The 17,037-nt window shown below is 49.3% G+C and overlaps 1 protein-coding gene across 4 annotated transcripts in view; it reads right to left on the reverse strand.

Annotated features, from left to right (window-relative positions):
- Positions 1-4,557: 4,557 nt before the first annotated feature.
- Positions 4,558-17,037, reverse strand: part of SMAD7 (SMAD family member 7) — a 44,854-nt gene continuing 32,374 nt past the window's right edge. For all 4 annotated transcript variants that reach the window (XM_082497461.1, XM_082497460.1, XM_082497458.1 and 1 more), the window contains exon 4: positions 4,558-6,531. In XM_082497461.1, the coding sequence (XP_082353587.1) occupies positions 5,993-6,531 (539 nt within the window). In that variant the 3' untranslated portion in view covers positions 4,558-5,992. The remainder of the gene's footprint in view (positions 6,532-17,037) is intronic.

A 17,037-nucleotide genomic window follows, 5' to 3' on the forward strand; every position in this document is an offset into this window, starting at 1 on the left:
GAGGATGGTCAGCTTCATCACCAGGCAGTTGATCAAGCTGGTCCAGTCAGCATGACGAAGACGAAATGACCCGGGATTTTCCATTGAAGATGACGACAACGACCTTGGCTGGTAAACGTGACACAGCGGTGACTTCCCTGCTAACCACAAGAGCTACCTGAGCCTCTCAAGTGTTTCAGTTTTTGTTTCATTTCATCTTTAAGCCACCCAGAAAGTTGCACAATGACTCACTGGAGTGCCCTGGGATGTCCCTCTGACTCCCATGTGCAAATATGCAAAGCCTGGGCAGGGACGTCCTCCCGTCAAAGCCTGGTGACACAGTGGGGTCACAGGGACTAGAGCTCTCCCACCGTGGACAGGGGGGTTGGATCCGATCCTGGCCTCGCTGTCATCCCCAGCACAACACCTCTCATTGCTGCTTATGCATAGGCTTCTTGGGGCAGGGTCCTTCTCCTTATAATGCCTGGCCCAAAAAGGCTCAGGACCCCACATGAGTCCCTGTTACCGTACAAATAAATGCCACAGGAGTAGCTCCATCCGTTGCTTCTTGCTGTGAACGTGTCTCCCAATCGGTTGTCCCAACCCACGTTCATCTCCTCCCTTGAACCACCAGAGATCTATCCACACCATGACATCTTAGCTCCAACTCTGTGCCCGGTAAACCAGAACATGTTTTTAAACACATGTAGACAACACAAAGCAAATGCTGTTTCCATGTACGGGTGGTTTTTATTAATTCATCTTAAGCCAGTTCTTCACCACTTTGCCTCCAGAAGCCCTTGCAGACCAGGACATGGGACATGCACATACGTATTAGACCCAACCGAGCTACTGGTTGCAGACTCATTTAAGCTCCACTGGGGCAACTTCACACCAGTAAACACTGAGAGCAAAGTACAACAAGCATAAAGCAAATACTTTTCCAAGGACTCGCTCTTTGAATTGTGTGGAGCCACCAACCCATAACCACATCATCCTGCGTGGACAGAAGGGTCTGTTCACGTAACTGGGTTGCATGCAAACTGCAAGACAAGAGCCCACTGATGCCTTGGAGTAGATGGGGAAGGAGTCAGACGCTGAGCATCACCTAAATGAGAATGGGATCATCGCTCTGCACCCCGATCCCAGTGGAAATCCATTTGCAACTGGTTTTCCCACGTGGAAAACCATGATGGTGGAGTTTTACCTCCTTCCCTTGCAGTACAGCAGCCATTACAGTTGCTGTCTTATATCAGCAGTTGACTCTTTGAGCATATTTCACGTATGATTTAGCAGCAAAGTTACATCGTTTGACCCTTTTTTATTGCACTCTTCAATTACCACTCGGCAACATTGGGAAAAAAGAGGCCCAACCGTACTGTAATTTACTGCGTCGCGGGGTATCATTAAAAGATTTAGCACTGATTACGCTGGAGTCGTGGTCCCAAGCAAGAGTACAGTTAACTACAACAGACTGATTTCAGACATCCCGAATTTCCCGAGAAATCCTTTTATAAGGATGAGAGGAGGGAGACGTGTCTCGCCGTCCCCTGGGAAATCAGGACTTCAGACTGTCTCAACCTTCTCATGTCTGAGCCTCTTAAGTGAATGAGATTTCTGTAAGGTGATTTCCAAGGAGGGAAGAGTGGAAACCACAGCTAAGCCGTACAGAGCACGATGATACGTGAGGTCCCAGGGCCACCACTGCTCCGTTGGAAGATGTCCATGGAGCTGGGGGTGCTCACACCTGGGGAGGTGCCTGAATTTGGGTGCCATGAGCATGTAGCAAGAAGGACATGACGTTGCTGGCCAGGAGTGACCTGGAGGCTGGACATCTTCACTTGGGAAGGAGACGGCTCTGCCCTAGAGCCGAACAAGCTCTGGGCGAACGGGGACACATATGAGCTGGTGCTCAGCATCCTTCTGTCATGTTCTTTTTTCTTTTCTTTTTCTTTCTTTTTTTTTTTTTTCCTTTTTTTTGCATTGAATAAGGGCTCAAATTAGCTCAGCAGGAGGTGAAGACTGGAACATTTTAGCTAAAGCTGCCGTAGTATTGAAAAGCCATAGTTTTGCTGATTATTTCCCAGCTTTCTTACTGCGAACAGTGTCACCTGGTCTTTTATTTTGACAGACGAATGCAAGTAAAGTTCCCATAAAATAAAGTGCTCCACGAGGTGTTTCAGCTCATTCTCCAGACAATCACTGTAACGTTTGACCTGGAAAGCCATGTCCAGCTGAAGGTGCAACCAGCTCAACATGTCTCCAGCCACGGCCAGGGGTGGTCATGTAGGACAAGGTTTAAAATGGGGTATGTGGAGGATATCCCAGGCCCAGCAGACCCTTGCTGCACCTTGCAAGTGATACAACAGCCCACCAGCACTGCGCCCATCATGGGGACACCTCCACAGCCGGCCTCTGGCCTTTGCTGGATCATTTTTCCTCTTTGCATTATCACAGAACCATAGAATGGTTTGGGTTGGAAGAGACCTTGAAGATCATCGCGTTCCAACCCCCCTGTCCTGGGCAGGGACACCTCCCACCAGCCCAGGTTGCTCCAAGCCCCGTCCAACCTGGCCTTGAACACCTCCAGGGATGGGGCAGCCACAGCTTCTTGGGGCAACCTGGGCCGGTGTCTCACCACCCTCCAGGAAAGAATTTATTCCTAATATCTAAATCTCCCCTCCTTCAGTGTAAACCCATTCCCCCTCATCCTATGGCTCCCCTCCCTCATCAAGAGTCCCTCCCCAACTTTCCTGGAGCCCCTTTAGGGACTGGAAGAGGGTCTAAGGTCTCCCCGGAGCCTTCTCTTCTCCAGGCTGAACACCCCCAACTCTCCCAGCTTGTCCTCCCAGCAGAGGGGCTCCAGCCCTTGGAGCATTTTTGTGGTATTTTGGAAAACTGCTGTGAAGGGTGTTCATTTCCATCCTCCACTTTCAGCTCTCAGGAGGAAAAATGGTTTGTAGTCTCTGTATCTCACAAGTGGAAATCGTGAGAAACAGCAAGGTTAAATGATTTGGTCATCATATCTCATGGACTGATGAGCAGGGACAAGAACCCAGATCTCAATTCAAGGGACAACATCATCTGTGCTACAATTTGGCTTCAGGGCTTTAACCACCAGGATACGGTACGTACCTCATGGAACAAGGTGAAAACATCTGCAAAAGATCACTTAAAACATCCTCTGCTGTGCCCACGTGGCTCGTTGCTAGTTTGGTGTCATACATCAAGGACAAAACTATCACCTCATCTCTTCTGGGTAAAAGCACAACAGCTTGGAGGTGGGAGAAGTACAAGTGAGCTCAATATTCTCTCTTTTGGTTACTCCAGAGTAAAAGCCTACTTGTCGGCCATCTGACCATAACCCTAGGTGGCCATCGATCTGGTGGCTCCTAGACTTGGAGGGAGTCTTTCTAACTGCAGTCCTGCTCCCGCAGATAAACACTACAAAAGCTCAGAGGAGTCAACAGTCAGTTTTGCAAGAAAGTTGTCTGCTTCATCCTTCATCTGTAGAGCCTTTGATGATGGGTGGCCTGGGTGGCATCAAGGCCACGGGCAGGAGCACTCCTCAAGCTTCTGATGCAAGTCATCAACGCTAGCTTGGCTGCTGGACCACGAAGGTGTGATGAGATTATTGGGTATTTCAAGTCTGCTGGTGCAGAATGGAAAGGAAATGAGCCAAATTGTGGTGTAGACGACATTGTCCCAACATCTGCCCTTCCAGGTGTCTCTTAGTGCGTATCAAGCAAGATAGGGTGGGTGCATCCATCATGCCCTCAGCTGTCGATGCTGACTCCCAACTGAAGGACGAAAGGCGAAAGCCTGGGAATTGAAACTCCCGTGCAAACCTTGCACACGATCAAAAGCCATTTTGAAGCCGCTGCACGTGCTCAGTGACATGAAGCCAACTGAAGGCACAGTCCATTCAGAGCAAACCAAATACTCGATAAATCCCTCTGGGTTGGACACACCTCCGTTGAGCAGAAAGGCACAGCGTTTTGTGAACCTGGTCCAGATGTTCACAAAGCCTGATCTCCCGAGACGGCCATTGACCACTTGACAGACAGCAGAGGCTGGAAGTCCCATTCCTGGAGTCCAGGCGCTTTGGCAGGGAGCCCATCTGGACCTTCCACATCTCCAGATCTTCCAGTCTCCAGTACTCTGGTGGTTTCCACTCAATGTCCCTCTCCACAAAAGGCAGGAACTTTCTCGGTAGGGACCTTCTCGCTGGCAGAGGACACGTGCGAGCAGGATGCGACACAGCGGAGCAGTGAACACCTGAAGGCAATGGCGAGTGCAGCAAAACACAAAACCACCTTTATTTCCAGAGGCACTGGAGATGCAGAGAGCAGGAAATAGTTGAGGAAAACCCACCCACGAGGACTGAAGAGAACCCAAAGCTCAGGAGAGACCCCATCTGGGCATTACCCGCACCGGAGCGGTCCCACACGGGGCTGGGGTGGGTGTCCCCACCGCCGACCCCGTGCCATACCCGCTTGGAGCAGCATCTCTCCTGCCTGCCTCATCCCCGCCACTAAAAAAGCCACTCGGCACAGCCTGGGATCAAGTGTAGGTTTTTATTTTTTTAATGGAACATAAACTCCTTTAGAAAAAACATTCATCTGGATGATAACACCCATAGAAAAAAACACCAATCTCGTGTTCTTTTTTTTTTTTTTTTTTAATTTGGCATTTGTTATTTGCATTTATATTAAAGCAAAGTGCATCTTTCTTATTTTTTTCTCGTTTATACACATTGCACAATACATAAATAATGATGCTTATAAAACGTCTTTATATTTACAAGTAATAATATATTTATATATAACATAAAATACATTTTTTTTCTTTAATAAATCTCAGGGTTTTTTTAAGGAGTCCTTTTTGTGTGTGTGTGTGTGTGTGTGTGTGTGTGTGTGTGTTTTATTTCCAAAGCACTACAATGCTAAAGTTCCAATGAGAATGCTCTCTTGTTCATTTAAACCTTTTATATTTAGAAAAATAGCTTATGTTAAGGTCTAAACATGCTCATTGAGCTAAGAACAGTGTAAAAGTATCATACTCGTGTATGAATTCAAGAAGAAATGAAAGCACAACTGCATTTCCAGATAGGATGGTACCGGGATAACCCGATCGAAGCAGGTTACAACAGACCAACTATCGTGAACACTTTTTCTTTTGTTTTCCCATTTGTTTCGTTGGGTTTTGTTTTGTTTTGTTTTGTTTTTAGGCTTAGGCTTCTGTCGCTTCGCCGTCTCAGCTCAAATTATAAAGCGCGGGCCACGCACGAGGTTTCTCCGCCGTTGTTTTCTCCCCTTGCATCAATCCGTGACCATTAAAAAAATAGAAGAAAGGAAAAAAAAATTAAAAAAAAAAAAAAAAAAGGCAGCGGAAGGATGAACACAGTGACGAGACGTGAACCCAGCAACGAGAAAAATAAAATAAAACTTAAAAAGGCGGGTAAAGACCCGGTTGGGAAGGTTTTGCGCCATCCTTCGGCGGCAACGTGGGGTTAGCACCGCTGGGGAAGGGGTCTCGGTGTCACCGTCACCGGGGACGGCCGGCGGCAAGGGGAAGGTGGTGCGTAAAAAATACAGGTAATCTTGTTGTTTTATCCAAGAGAAGGAGCTGTAACATAGAACAAGTGGTTTCCGAATCCACCGATCCCATAGGATAATCCTTTCAGAGGCGTGAAATAATTATCGTATGCGATCCATCCCCCCGGCACCCTTCTCTCGCCCTTCTGAGTTATTGGTCATTCACACTTTTAAAAAATAGATATATTTATCAAAATACCCAAGGCAAAAAAAAAAAAAAAAAAAAAAAAAAAATCTTTCCATAAGCTATTTCTCAAAATGGGGTGTAGGGGAGGGGGAGGGGAGGGAGGGGGGGGGGAAGAGGAACAAACAAACAAAACAAAACAAAACCAAAAAGTTTGCATGAAAAGCAAGCACTCAGAAGGAAATAATAGCAGCAAAGTAGTATAAATGTCATGAGTCCACTCTGTCTCGAGTCATCGGTTATTAAAAATAACCTCCAACCAGCACGGGCAACTGCTGATAAACTGTCTCGTGTAGCACTGGCCCCAGCCTTTCACAAAGCTGATCTGAACGGTAAATCCGGTCCATGGTTGCTGCATGAACTCATGGTCGTTGGGTCTCTGCAAGCTGTACGCCTTCTCGTAGTCAAAAGCCTTGATGGAAAAACCTGGAAACACTTTGTGAACCAGCAACGTCCTGGAATCGGGGTTGTCCAGTGTGGCCGACTTGATGAAGATGGGGTAACTGCTGCGGTTGTACACCCACACGCCGTCCACTTCCTTGGTGAGCTGGATGCCGTAGCCGATCTTGCTGCGCACCTTCTGCACCAGTTGGCTTTTGTTGTCCGAGTTGAGTTGTCCGAGGCAGAAACCATTCCCCTGAGGTAGATCATAGAAGATATCCAGGGAGGGCTCTTGGACAGAGTACAGCCGACCCACGCGCGTTTTCTCTTCCCAGTATGCCACCACGCACCAGTGTGACCGATCCCCCGGCTCCTGAAGAACTTGGGAATCTACAGACCAGGAAAAAAAAAAAAAGGAGAAGGAGAAATTAAGCATCGTGGGGGTAACGACCCAAAAGCGACGCAAGGCTGGCAGGTCCTTGCCTGCCCATGTCTGCACGATGCTCTCCACGCACACACCAACACCCATAGCACATCCACCGTTTCCAAAAGCCATGTGTTAAGGCCACCATTAAGACCACTTAAGTTGACCCAGGTTTGGGAGATTCCCATTCTGCTTCAGCGCCTATCTCTGGTTGGACTTGTGGGTCCTAAATCACCAGATCCACCTTCAGAAGTGACTTCAGACCCACCAGCAGCACCCGCGACGCAGCCATCCCTCATCCAAACCATCACTAGGACCACCTTCAGTGCCACCAGGAGAGCTGAGACGCTCCAGCCGGCTGCACCCAGCAAGACCAAACACCCTAAACCCCCTTATTTTTATGGACCCACTTCCACGAATAACCACCTACTGTGCACAGACCCCCCCAAAAAAATGAGGTGCTGCTAAGAAAAGCCCATCGAAGGCCACCCCGTGTGACCCAAGGGGACAAGAACCCACCTTCTCTAGTTCATGGGGGTTTTCCCTGCCCTCAGGCAGAGCCTGGGTGACGGAGAGGATGGAGACATCAGATGATGCCCCAACTCATGGGAAGCACTATCAGACGGCGGCGGGGGGGGATGACGGGGGACCCCAGAAATCTTGCGCTTGTCAACAAAAATGGCCTAAAAAACCACACCCAAAACCCCCAAAACTCATTCGTGTAGCCTTTCTTTTGACTCCCTTGCCGGTAGCTGCCCCCTGCGAGCCGCGAGGACACGACGTGGGAGGAAAAAGCAAAGGGGAGGGGGGGGAGCGCTGAAAAACGTGAAAAAGCCCCTTTTTCCTGACGGAGGATCTCTAGGAGCTCAGCGCTGCTCAGCGGGTAATTCCTTCCAGCTTCGGCAGGCGTGTTAAAACCTGGGAACTATTCATCTCTGTAATTGTATTTAAAAAAAAATATAATATATTAAACAAACAAAACAAAAAAGGAAACAAAAAAATCAAGCTGGCAATGCAAGTTAGTGAGCGCTGCCGAAATACCCCCCCTGCAGCGCGGATGAAGCTACGGGACCGGGGATGGGGGGTGACCCAGCGCCCCAAAGCTCTCCCTGCATCATCTTAGAAGCCCCCCAAAATCCCCCCCCCCTAGCATGAGCAATGGCAGCGGCACGCCGCCTGCCCTGTTTTCTCCGATTTTTGTTATTAATAAGCCAATTTTCCCAGCACGGGCGTTTTTTCTCCCCTCGCCGAGTTGTGCTTCAAGCCCTGCGCTGTGCTTTTAAAAAACAAAAAAAAAATTTTTAAAAAATTACAAACAAAAAAAAAAAAGCCACACACTTTTAATTTCCTCATTTCTATGCCAGCGGGGAAAATATTTCTCCGGTTGCTGGAGGCAGCTCCTAAAAATGGGCCTGACTGCGCCGCGTACGCCCCGAAACAGGGACCCTCGCTCCCGGGTGAAATCCCAAATGGGGTGTCGTCCCCCCCCCCCCCCCCAAGGGTGCACCCAGCAGGGCAAGAAACAGCCCCGGGATGGCATTTCCTTCACCCACCCGGGAGATAAAAGAATTTGAGGGGGGGATGCCCAGGAGATAGAGGAATTTAGGGGGGATGCTCCCGGATCCAGGGAAAGGATGCTCCTGGATGCGGCCCCATCTCAACCACCCATCACCCGCCAGCGATGCTCAGAGCTTTTGTTTTACAGCAGTTGAGGGAATTTTGGAGCAACGCTGAAATTCCTCTAGGTTTTTATTTATTTGAACACGAAAGCATCCCTTTTCGGGGAGGAAGTGGGGGGAGATTTTTTTCACCTGATATTTGTGCTTGCATTAGTGAAGACCACTTAACAAGCAGCTCGTTGCCGCTTACAAAGAGCTATTTAATTGCCAGCGCATTTAAAAAAAAAAAAAAAAAACTAAAAGAAAACAAAAAAAAAAAACTAAAAGAAAACTGCCTTGGCTATGAATGAACAGACCTTTATGGAGGGCTGGAAGTTCATGAATGAATCCCACTCGGTTTTTCAATGACATGGGGTGACCAGACCTCAAGGACAAGTCTTAGGTAATCCAGGATATTATTTTTTTTTTAGGTTTTTTTTTTTTTTTTTTTAAGGAGCCCGTGCCAGCACACAGTATAAATATGCCAGAGCCTCTTCCGTCTGCGGGATTCGGCTTGTTGACTGGATGTCTAGTCAAAAAGCCATGAGAATATAAGGCTTGAGCTCGGATAAACAGGATCAGGCCTCCCTGCCAGCCGCCACCAAAGCCGCTTTTCACAGTTGTTGGGACCCTGGCGGAGCCTTCCCCGCTCCCACCCGCCTCCCCGATCCTGGCATCCGCTGGGAAAAAGGGTGGGAAAAGCCGGTGGCATCACTCGGGCGGCGGAGGCAGGAGAGGAGGAAAAAATGATGCAGAGACGCTTCCTACGGGGGTGGAGAATTTTTTCCCCGAAAGGCTTTTATTTTTTTGCCCACGGGTTAGGGCAAACGAAGCAAATAGGTGGATTTTGCCCCAAAACGCCCCGCGGGGTTCATCCGGACCCACCATCCAACTCCTGTCTCTGCCGGCCGCAAACCCCCACAAAAACCCAGATCCCGGGAAATTTGCAGCCGCATCACCCTCAACGTGCCCTGGTGCGCGACAGCCCAGAAGCGGCTGAGAAACGCTTCGGGATTCTTGTTTTGAGTTAAAAGCGTCATTTTTATGAGCTCCTCGGAGCAAACACATCCCTTTCTAAACGCCTGGAAAACTCCCAGCAAACTGGGAGCGTTCCCATATTCCAGCAAACAATGATAATGTTTAATGCTATAAACATCCGCGCTATTATTTCGTTATTAAGCATCCCTCCGTTTGCCGCTATCGTTGGTTTATTATTATTTTCCATGGTTCGCATTACAGCCCGCCTAGGGGCTCCCTCAGGCTCCCCCCAGCGCGTTGTGCAAGCTTATTGTGGAAAAAAAAAAATTAAAAAAAAAAATATAAATATCTGCAAATAAAGGGAGTCTGACCTCAGGAATTTAGAGAATTGGGCATATCGATCACATAGTCGGGTCTATGGAGAACGGCCGTCCGAAGCAGAACACATTTCCGCAATGAGGGGAGAAATCAAGGCAATAACTCGACACCCCAAAGTCTTTGGGGTAACTTTTTGGAAGTTTGGATGCGGACGGCGAGGAAGGCGGCGACGCCGCAGCACAACCACGTTATTCAACATCATGTTCCCATTGAAAAAAATTATTCCCCCTTCCCCCCCCCCTTTACTTTTTACACCCTCCTGAAGGGCTGCCCTCACTTTTAGCAGCGCATCCCTCGGAGAAGAAGGAGTGTCCTCCACAAACGCATCATCCCAGCTACTTCCCAACACACCAACCAGCATCAGAGGCTGGGAGGTTTTCCACCACCTACCTCGACCCCTGCCAACATCAAGTCCTGCCCGAAATTGCTCAATAAAAGGCCACAACCAGGATTTTTCTCGCTCCGGGCGCGCACACGCTGCCCATGGGCATCATCCTGCTCCGGGAGGGGATGCTGCACAAAATGCTACATCCATACAGAAAACCCAGAGGATGGGACACCGGAGCAATAACCTCCAAAGAACGAAAAGCTGCTGAAACCAAAAAGTCCAGCTGAAGGTGGATATGGGAGATTAACACCATGGAAACACCCAAATTTATCAGTAACGGGTCTACGCTTGGTCCTCCTAAGCGGTAGCAAGGAGGATTCGCCTCTCACATCACCTCAAGTGGCAGAAAATTCCCGGTGTGGCTTTTCTCCTCAACACACGAACGCTTTTAAGATGATGGAACTGTATCATCTGTACTTTTTCTTTCCGAGCTCCGGCAGTTTTATTAGGAGCTCGGGAAGAAAAAGTTCTTTTTCTTTTTTTTTTTTTTCTTTTTTTTTTTCCCCTTCATTCAGGAAGAACAGAAACATTTCAACAAAACTGAATGTATAAAAAAAAAAAAAAACCAACACAGCTCCTGGCCGGCTTTCGGATCTCAGCCTTGTCCCGGTGCCAAGTTCATGAACGTAGAGGGGAGGTGGGCTGAGGATCTTTTGTTTTGCTTTGTTTTGTTTTGACATAGCTAAAGGTTTTCCTGTAATCAACCGACCTCTAAAGAAAACAGCGAGTTTAGCGCACACTGAGCTGTATCTCACCCGCCAGGACTACTCCCATCTGATCAAGTCGAGAGCTATCTAAATTGTCACTGCTATCTGCCATAATAACAACTCCATCGCTGAAAATGGGAATACAACTGCGTTCCTGATTAGGTTTTTAAATGCCTGTAATTGGGTCTTTCCTCAATGATACTAAGACTAGACGCAAAAATTAAATTCTCCACCTGTACAAGTGTTTCAAACTATGTACTTACACTTTTTTATATATATATATATATATATTTATAGATAATTTACTTTTAAGAGCAGGTTTGACCCGAAGAATCGCCTCATGCTCTTCCTAAACTTCTCCCCGTCATGCCCCCTCCTCTCCCCCGTTCCTCTGTGATCCCTGGGGCTGGAAATCCCACCAAACGTCAACCCTGACACCATACTCCCCACAGGATCACCTACCCTGAACTGTTATAACAAGAGTCTCCTCGTTTTCAGAGAATCACAGACTGGTTTGGGTTGGAAGGGACCTTAAAGATCATCTCATTCCAACCCTCCTGCCATGGGCAGGGACACTTCCCACCAGCCCAGGTTGCCCAAGGCCACGTCCAACCTGGCCTTCAACACCTCCAGGGATGGGGCAGCCACAGCTCCTCTGGGCGACCTGCGCCAGGGGCTCACCACCCTCACAGCCAAGAATTTCTTCCTCATATCTCATCTAAATCTCCCCTCTTCCAGTTTAAGACCGTTACCCCTCATCCTGTCACTACGCTCACCGATAAAGAGTCACAGAACGATAATGAATCACAGAACGGTTTGGGTTGGAAGGGACCGTTAAAGGCCATCTAGTCCAACCCCACTGCAAAGAGCCATCTTCAACTAGATCGGGTTGCTCAGGTTTTGTGGTACCTTCACCTGGGCCGCTTGCGGTGGTGACACTGCACGCACGACCGATAACCCAACATGAACGGGTCCAGGCGACGGATAAATTAATGTAGATGCCCACCAAGAAATCATTGAACCAAAAGGAGATTGGGCTTATGGACTTTTCCTAGAAGGACCAGGACCCAGATGTGAGCTCCTGGGGCAGCAAGGAGACCTGGAGGGGTGGTGAGATCCCTGCCTGCCTTCCCAGGAGGCAGCTTTCTGCCAGAAAAGGAACGATGTGGGCACAGACGATGAGCAGATGAACCCACGGTCCTTCCTCCTTTATCCGTCAGCACACGTGGAGGGCATCTGTGCTTAAAAAAAAAAAAATTGGCTGGACTGGTGTCAGCACAACGTGCCGTCTGGCCGGGGCCAAGGCTGAGACCAAGCTCAGCGCGTCTCGCGCCCGGTAATCTCTCTTGGCTGACCTTAAGCGGCATTTGCGAGCCCGGGGCAGAGCCGTGTCCCCCATCTTCTCCTGCTTGTCTGGATGGAAGAGATGGGAGACAAAAAGCCTGGAGCTTTTTATGAGTTTTGGAACGCTATTCTTGAGGGTCCTCAGGGCAGTTCCAGGGACTCCAACTTCAGTTTTGCCCCCTCGTGCTACCGACAAGTGCTGGTTTTGCAGGATCTCAGGAAAAACGCACCCCTGAACTCTTACTCGAGAAGCGAACAGGCGTTACATCGAGGTGAGGAGAACTCCAAGCATGACGTGCAACCACACAGCTCATCAAAGCGAAGAAAAACGGGCACCGAAAAGGGAAATTTTTACTTCCTTTCTAGTCTCTCAGGTAATCCAGAGGCTACTTGGGCGGGGGAACAAACAAATAAACAGAAAAAAAAAAAAAAAAGACCAAGAAGAAAAATCCTTCAAAGCCACATCTCCAGGTATGCTTTGCAAAAGCAAAGCAAAAAAAAAAAAAAAATTAAAAAAAAAAAAATCCAAATTAAAGGACATATCCTGCTGCAGAAAAGGGTCTTTGTGCCTTGAAGGGAGTTTGTGGGCAGCCTGGAGACACCACCCACAGCAATGTTTGCCCCAAACCTTTTATATCTCCCTGCACACAAGGGCTAGACAGCTTCAGCTTCCTCCCCCTCCCCCTGCTTTTGATGGCTGGGACGGTTTCCGAAAGACTAATTTAGAGGATGGTCATGTGTTAAGCTCCTGTTGTTTGCAGAGAAAATAAACCCTTACCTACTGCAGGGATGCCACCGCCCAAGGTGGCCCGTGAAGTCCCTTCCACTGGGCCCGACACAAAAGCCCCCGAAGAGCTGGGACAGTCGGTCACGTCAACACGTACTTAGGGAGCTCTTAATCTGTGGATTATTGACACGATAGACCATAACATCTCTTTAGGAGCCATTACAGCCCATCGTGTCAGTAGGTACTTATGGAGTCCTTAATCCACGGATTGACAGGCTAGACCATAAATTTGTGTCTACGTCTAATTAGGCAGCTCTTATTACTCAACATATACAACAGTCATGCAGGCTAAAGAGCCTTGAGATTATTTCTTTAATTTATTAACAAGTTGTCCACCCAATCACTTAAATGGCTCCTTGCTCCCAGCAAAATAAGTCAACCTTGCATGAAAAGAAATGTCCACCAGAGTTTCCCCCCCTGCCCAAGACTTCAGTTTGCTGAAGTTTTCTAAGGGCTGGTAGCCAGAAGCCGAGATGTCGTCAACAGATTTGAAACTTTATGAGTCTGAGGGGGGGACAGAGGTTAAAATTTGGCAGAAGCCATCAGGGGAAGGAGTCTGGGATTTCCCGATATAGGGGCTTTGGTTCAAACTCACGTTAGTAGTGACCTACGACTTTGGGAGCGCTCTACTCCGTCCCCTGGTGACCCAACCAAGAACTTCCATCACCTCCACCATGGCTGGGAAAACTTCTCGTGAAATCAAGACAAAAACGAGGTCGGGTTAGATGGTGGGTAAGAGGAGATGACCAATCCCTGAGGACATCCCCTAAGGTTCCCACCCCACCTTGGTGGTGCCTTGGGTCAACCTTAGAATCATAGAACAGTTTAGGTTGGAAGGGACCTTGAAGATCATCGAGTTCCAACCCCCCTGCCATAGGCAACCTTCTCCCTTCTCCCAACCTGGAACCCAGCCCTGACCTTTGAGGGTTAATTCAGGGATGGGATCCAAAAGCAAGAAAACAAACCGAGAAAGGGTCCTTGCAAGCATGTTGTTGCAGACCTACAAAGCCTCAAGAGCAGGCACCAGCATGGCAAACACCAAGGCTGGCCGGGGAGGGATGTCCAAGCTTGAAAAATACAGGGGCATCAACATATACGCATGAAGGAAGCCCACCTCCTCCGACGTCCCTTGCGTCGACGGAGAGCAAAGAAAGAACCCAAGTGAAACTGCTGAGTTCACGGAGTCCACCAAACCAGATATTTGATTCATAAACATCCTATTAGTCACCGCTCCCGTCTAATTACGGCGATTAATCAATTACCACGGCTAAAAACGACTCGAGAAGAGAAGAACCTTTTCTTTGGGGCCCATTTGCTTTAAAAGCCAAGCAAGGCTGCAGCTCCAAGGGCGAAAAAAAAAAAAAAAAAAAAAAAGGAATTACGCAGGCACACACCAAAAATGCCTGTCTGCCTGTCTCCAGCGGTTAGAGAGGAGCCAGCTGACTCCAGTTTCCTCCGTACCAGGCTTCGGGCCTCATCAGCCATGCAAATTATAGAGTACCGTGCTGTCTGAAGGCCGAATTTCGACTCAGCTCAGAGAAAAGCCTTAGAGGAAGGGTGGGGATGAAGAAGCCAGCCAAATCCATTCATAATATTTACAGTAAATGGGCCTCTTTGCTGTTGTTTAGTATACAGTCGGTCTAATTATTTTTGAAGTTTTTAATTTAAAGAACCTTCTTTATCTGCCTCTCCTTCTGCACCCCTCAAAGGTGTGGGAAAACTTTTCCCTTGTTTGAAAAAAGCAGTAGGACGGGAATCCCTTCCCTGAGCTCCAACCCAACACAGCCGGGTGGGACGAAGGGATGCTTCAAGAGGGGAAGATCCTTCCAGAGGGGTGCTGCCAACATCCATGGGGTTTTTAAGACCTCCCCCATGGCAATCCGGATAAGCACAAAGGGCCTGCAGGGTCCACGCGGAAAACCCCCAGAAATCCTATTTTTGCTGCTTGTGTCGCTGTTTTTGTTCTCCGGCACTGGTGGGGATGTCCTGGGAGGACTTGCTGACTCAGGAGGCATCGCAGCACCCCTCCATCCTCCTCCCCTGCCTTGATAGCAACCCCGAATAATCGCATTTTAATCACAATCAGCCAAGAGGCTCCGTTGGAAAACGAAGGAAGCCCAAGCCAACGTTCATGAGATGCTGCCGTGCAACCCTCGAGCAACTCGGGGTTGGTACCAGCCCCGGCTCCCGGAGACGTTCCAAGACACACCTCTTCTCCACCCAAACCCAACCCAGATCTCAACCAGAAACCTTTCTGAGGAGGAGAAACCAGCACACAAAGGACTTCTGACAACGCAAATGAGACCCGAGGATGAGCTTGCCAAAATACCTCTCCCGGCTTGTGCTGGAGGCTCTTGTGACAGCATCCTGTCCATCACCCTTCCGGCCCAGGGATAAACCACCGACGTGGATGCCGAAGCCACCAGAGGCCACCGGGCCATGCCAACCCCCCGGGGTCACAGCTCCCCTTCAACGCAGCCACCATTTTTAGAGGATGAAGACCTTAAAATGCTTTTTGCAATTAGAAATAAAGCTCCGCCGTTGCGAGGAGGTTGGGGGGGGGGGGGGGTGAAGGGGGGGGGGATCAGCCGATACCCGGTGATGCCGCAGGGACACGGCCCCCAGGAAAGCCACAGCTCTCCACCGACCACATGTAGCTATGTGGGTTACACGTTAAAAACCTTGTAAAGACCTTAATAAAAACCGAAGCAGAGCAGTGTAGGATTTCCAAGCGGATACCTAATACCCAGATGTGTGTTAGGATTTTTTTTTTTTTTTCCCCAGCCCCCCCCCCCCTTCCCCCCCGAAATACATTCCACGCACACACACGGCATCGCCGCCGCTCTCATTTCAACACCAGGGAAAAAAAAAAAAAAGAAAAAAAAGAAAAAGAAAAAAAGGAAAAAGCTTCTCCTCGCGGCACACCGCGATAGAACTCTCCCCAAAGACTGAAAAGAGACGTAAATATGTGTTTCCCCCCTTCCAAAAAAATAAATAAAAATAAAAATCAATTAAAAAAAATAATAATAATAAAAACCGCCTCTCCCGGCTCCCTTTCCCAGAGCAGCATCCCTCGCCGGGATGTAAACCCCGTGGAAAAAAAGCAGGGTTGGAACAAAAGTCCTTTTCACGCCCTTCTTGCCCCGCTCCGTAACAATTATGAAAACTGTTTAGCTGGGCTGGCATTTGGAGCATTTACTGCATTCCTGCCAATAAATTCCAGTCCCGGATCCGATGGAAAAGGCTCTCCCCCCTCTCCCTACGTCCCCCCCCCAACTCCCCCCCCTCACCTCCCCTTGCCTTCATTCCTCCTGGCTTTCTTTACAACCTAATACCCTGTCGACGGCAGGGCCGGGGCCTACTCGGGGGGGGGGGGGGGAAACCACCCAGCGCCAGACTGGAGACAGCACGCAGACTGAAAAAGTTAATCATTACTTCTGTCTGCCTTCATAATCTAATCACGCCTGTTCCTAAGAGCAGGCGGCGAAGCACGCGGGCGGTACGGGCAGGGTCGCCGCCCAGGGACCGGCCGGACAAGACGGAAGGACGGACGGCATCAGCCCCCTAACTGGGAAGGGGGCGAGCGAGGGGTGGACGGACGGATGGACGGACGGACGGCGTTCGGATGGAGTTTACAAGCCTGGCCACGCACACACCCCTCCCCTCGCCTCTCACTTTGCTCTGGATTAATAACGCTTAGCAATTATAGAGAATATTACATTCATTAAGTAATTAACCCTCCCGGCGCTCCGGCGGAGTTGGCACCCCCCTTTCGCAGACAGAGGCCGGCAGAGGTTTGCCCCGGGCTATAAAACGGGGCAGTTCAGCATCCCACGATTTAAAAAAAAAAAAACAAACCCAAACTCAAAAAAGCTCCTTGCTCCTTGCCCCCATCCCACCCCGCTTCCAGTGGCAGCGGCAGAGCCGTGTCTCAGGTGGGGACCGTGCCACAGCCTGGGTGGCATCTCCATGACCCAGCAGCATCCTCCCGTGGGGACAAAGCCCACGGGATTTGAGCATCACCAAGACCCAGCAGCATCCTCCTGTGGGGACGAAGCCCATTTGACTCGGTGATCAACATGACCCAGCAGGATCCTCCTGCGGGGACAAAGCCCAGGGGATTTGGGCATCACCAAGACCCAGCAGCATCCTCCCATGGGGACAAAGCCCAGGGGATTGGGGCACCACCAAGACCCAGCAGCTCCCACGGGAGCAAAGCCCATTTGACTTGG

Source organism: Vanellus vanellus (genome assembly GCF_965231255.1).
Source record: "Vanellus vanellus genome assembly, chromosome: Z".
NCBI lineage: Eukaryota > Metazoa > Chordata > Aves > Charadriiformes > Charadriidae > Vanellus > Vanellus vanellus.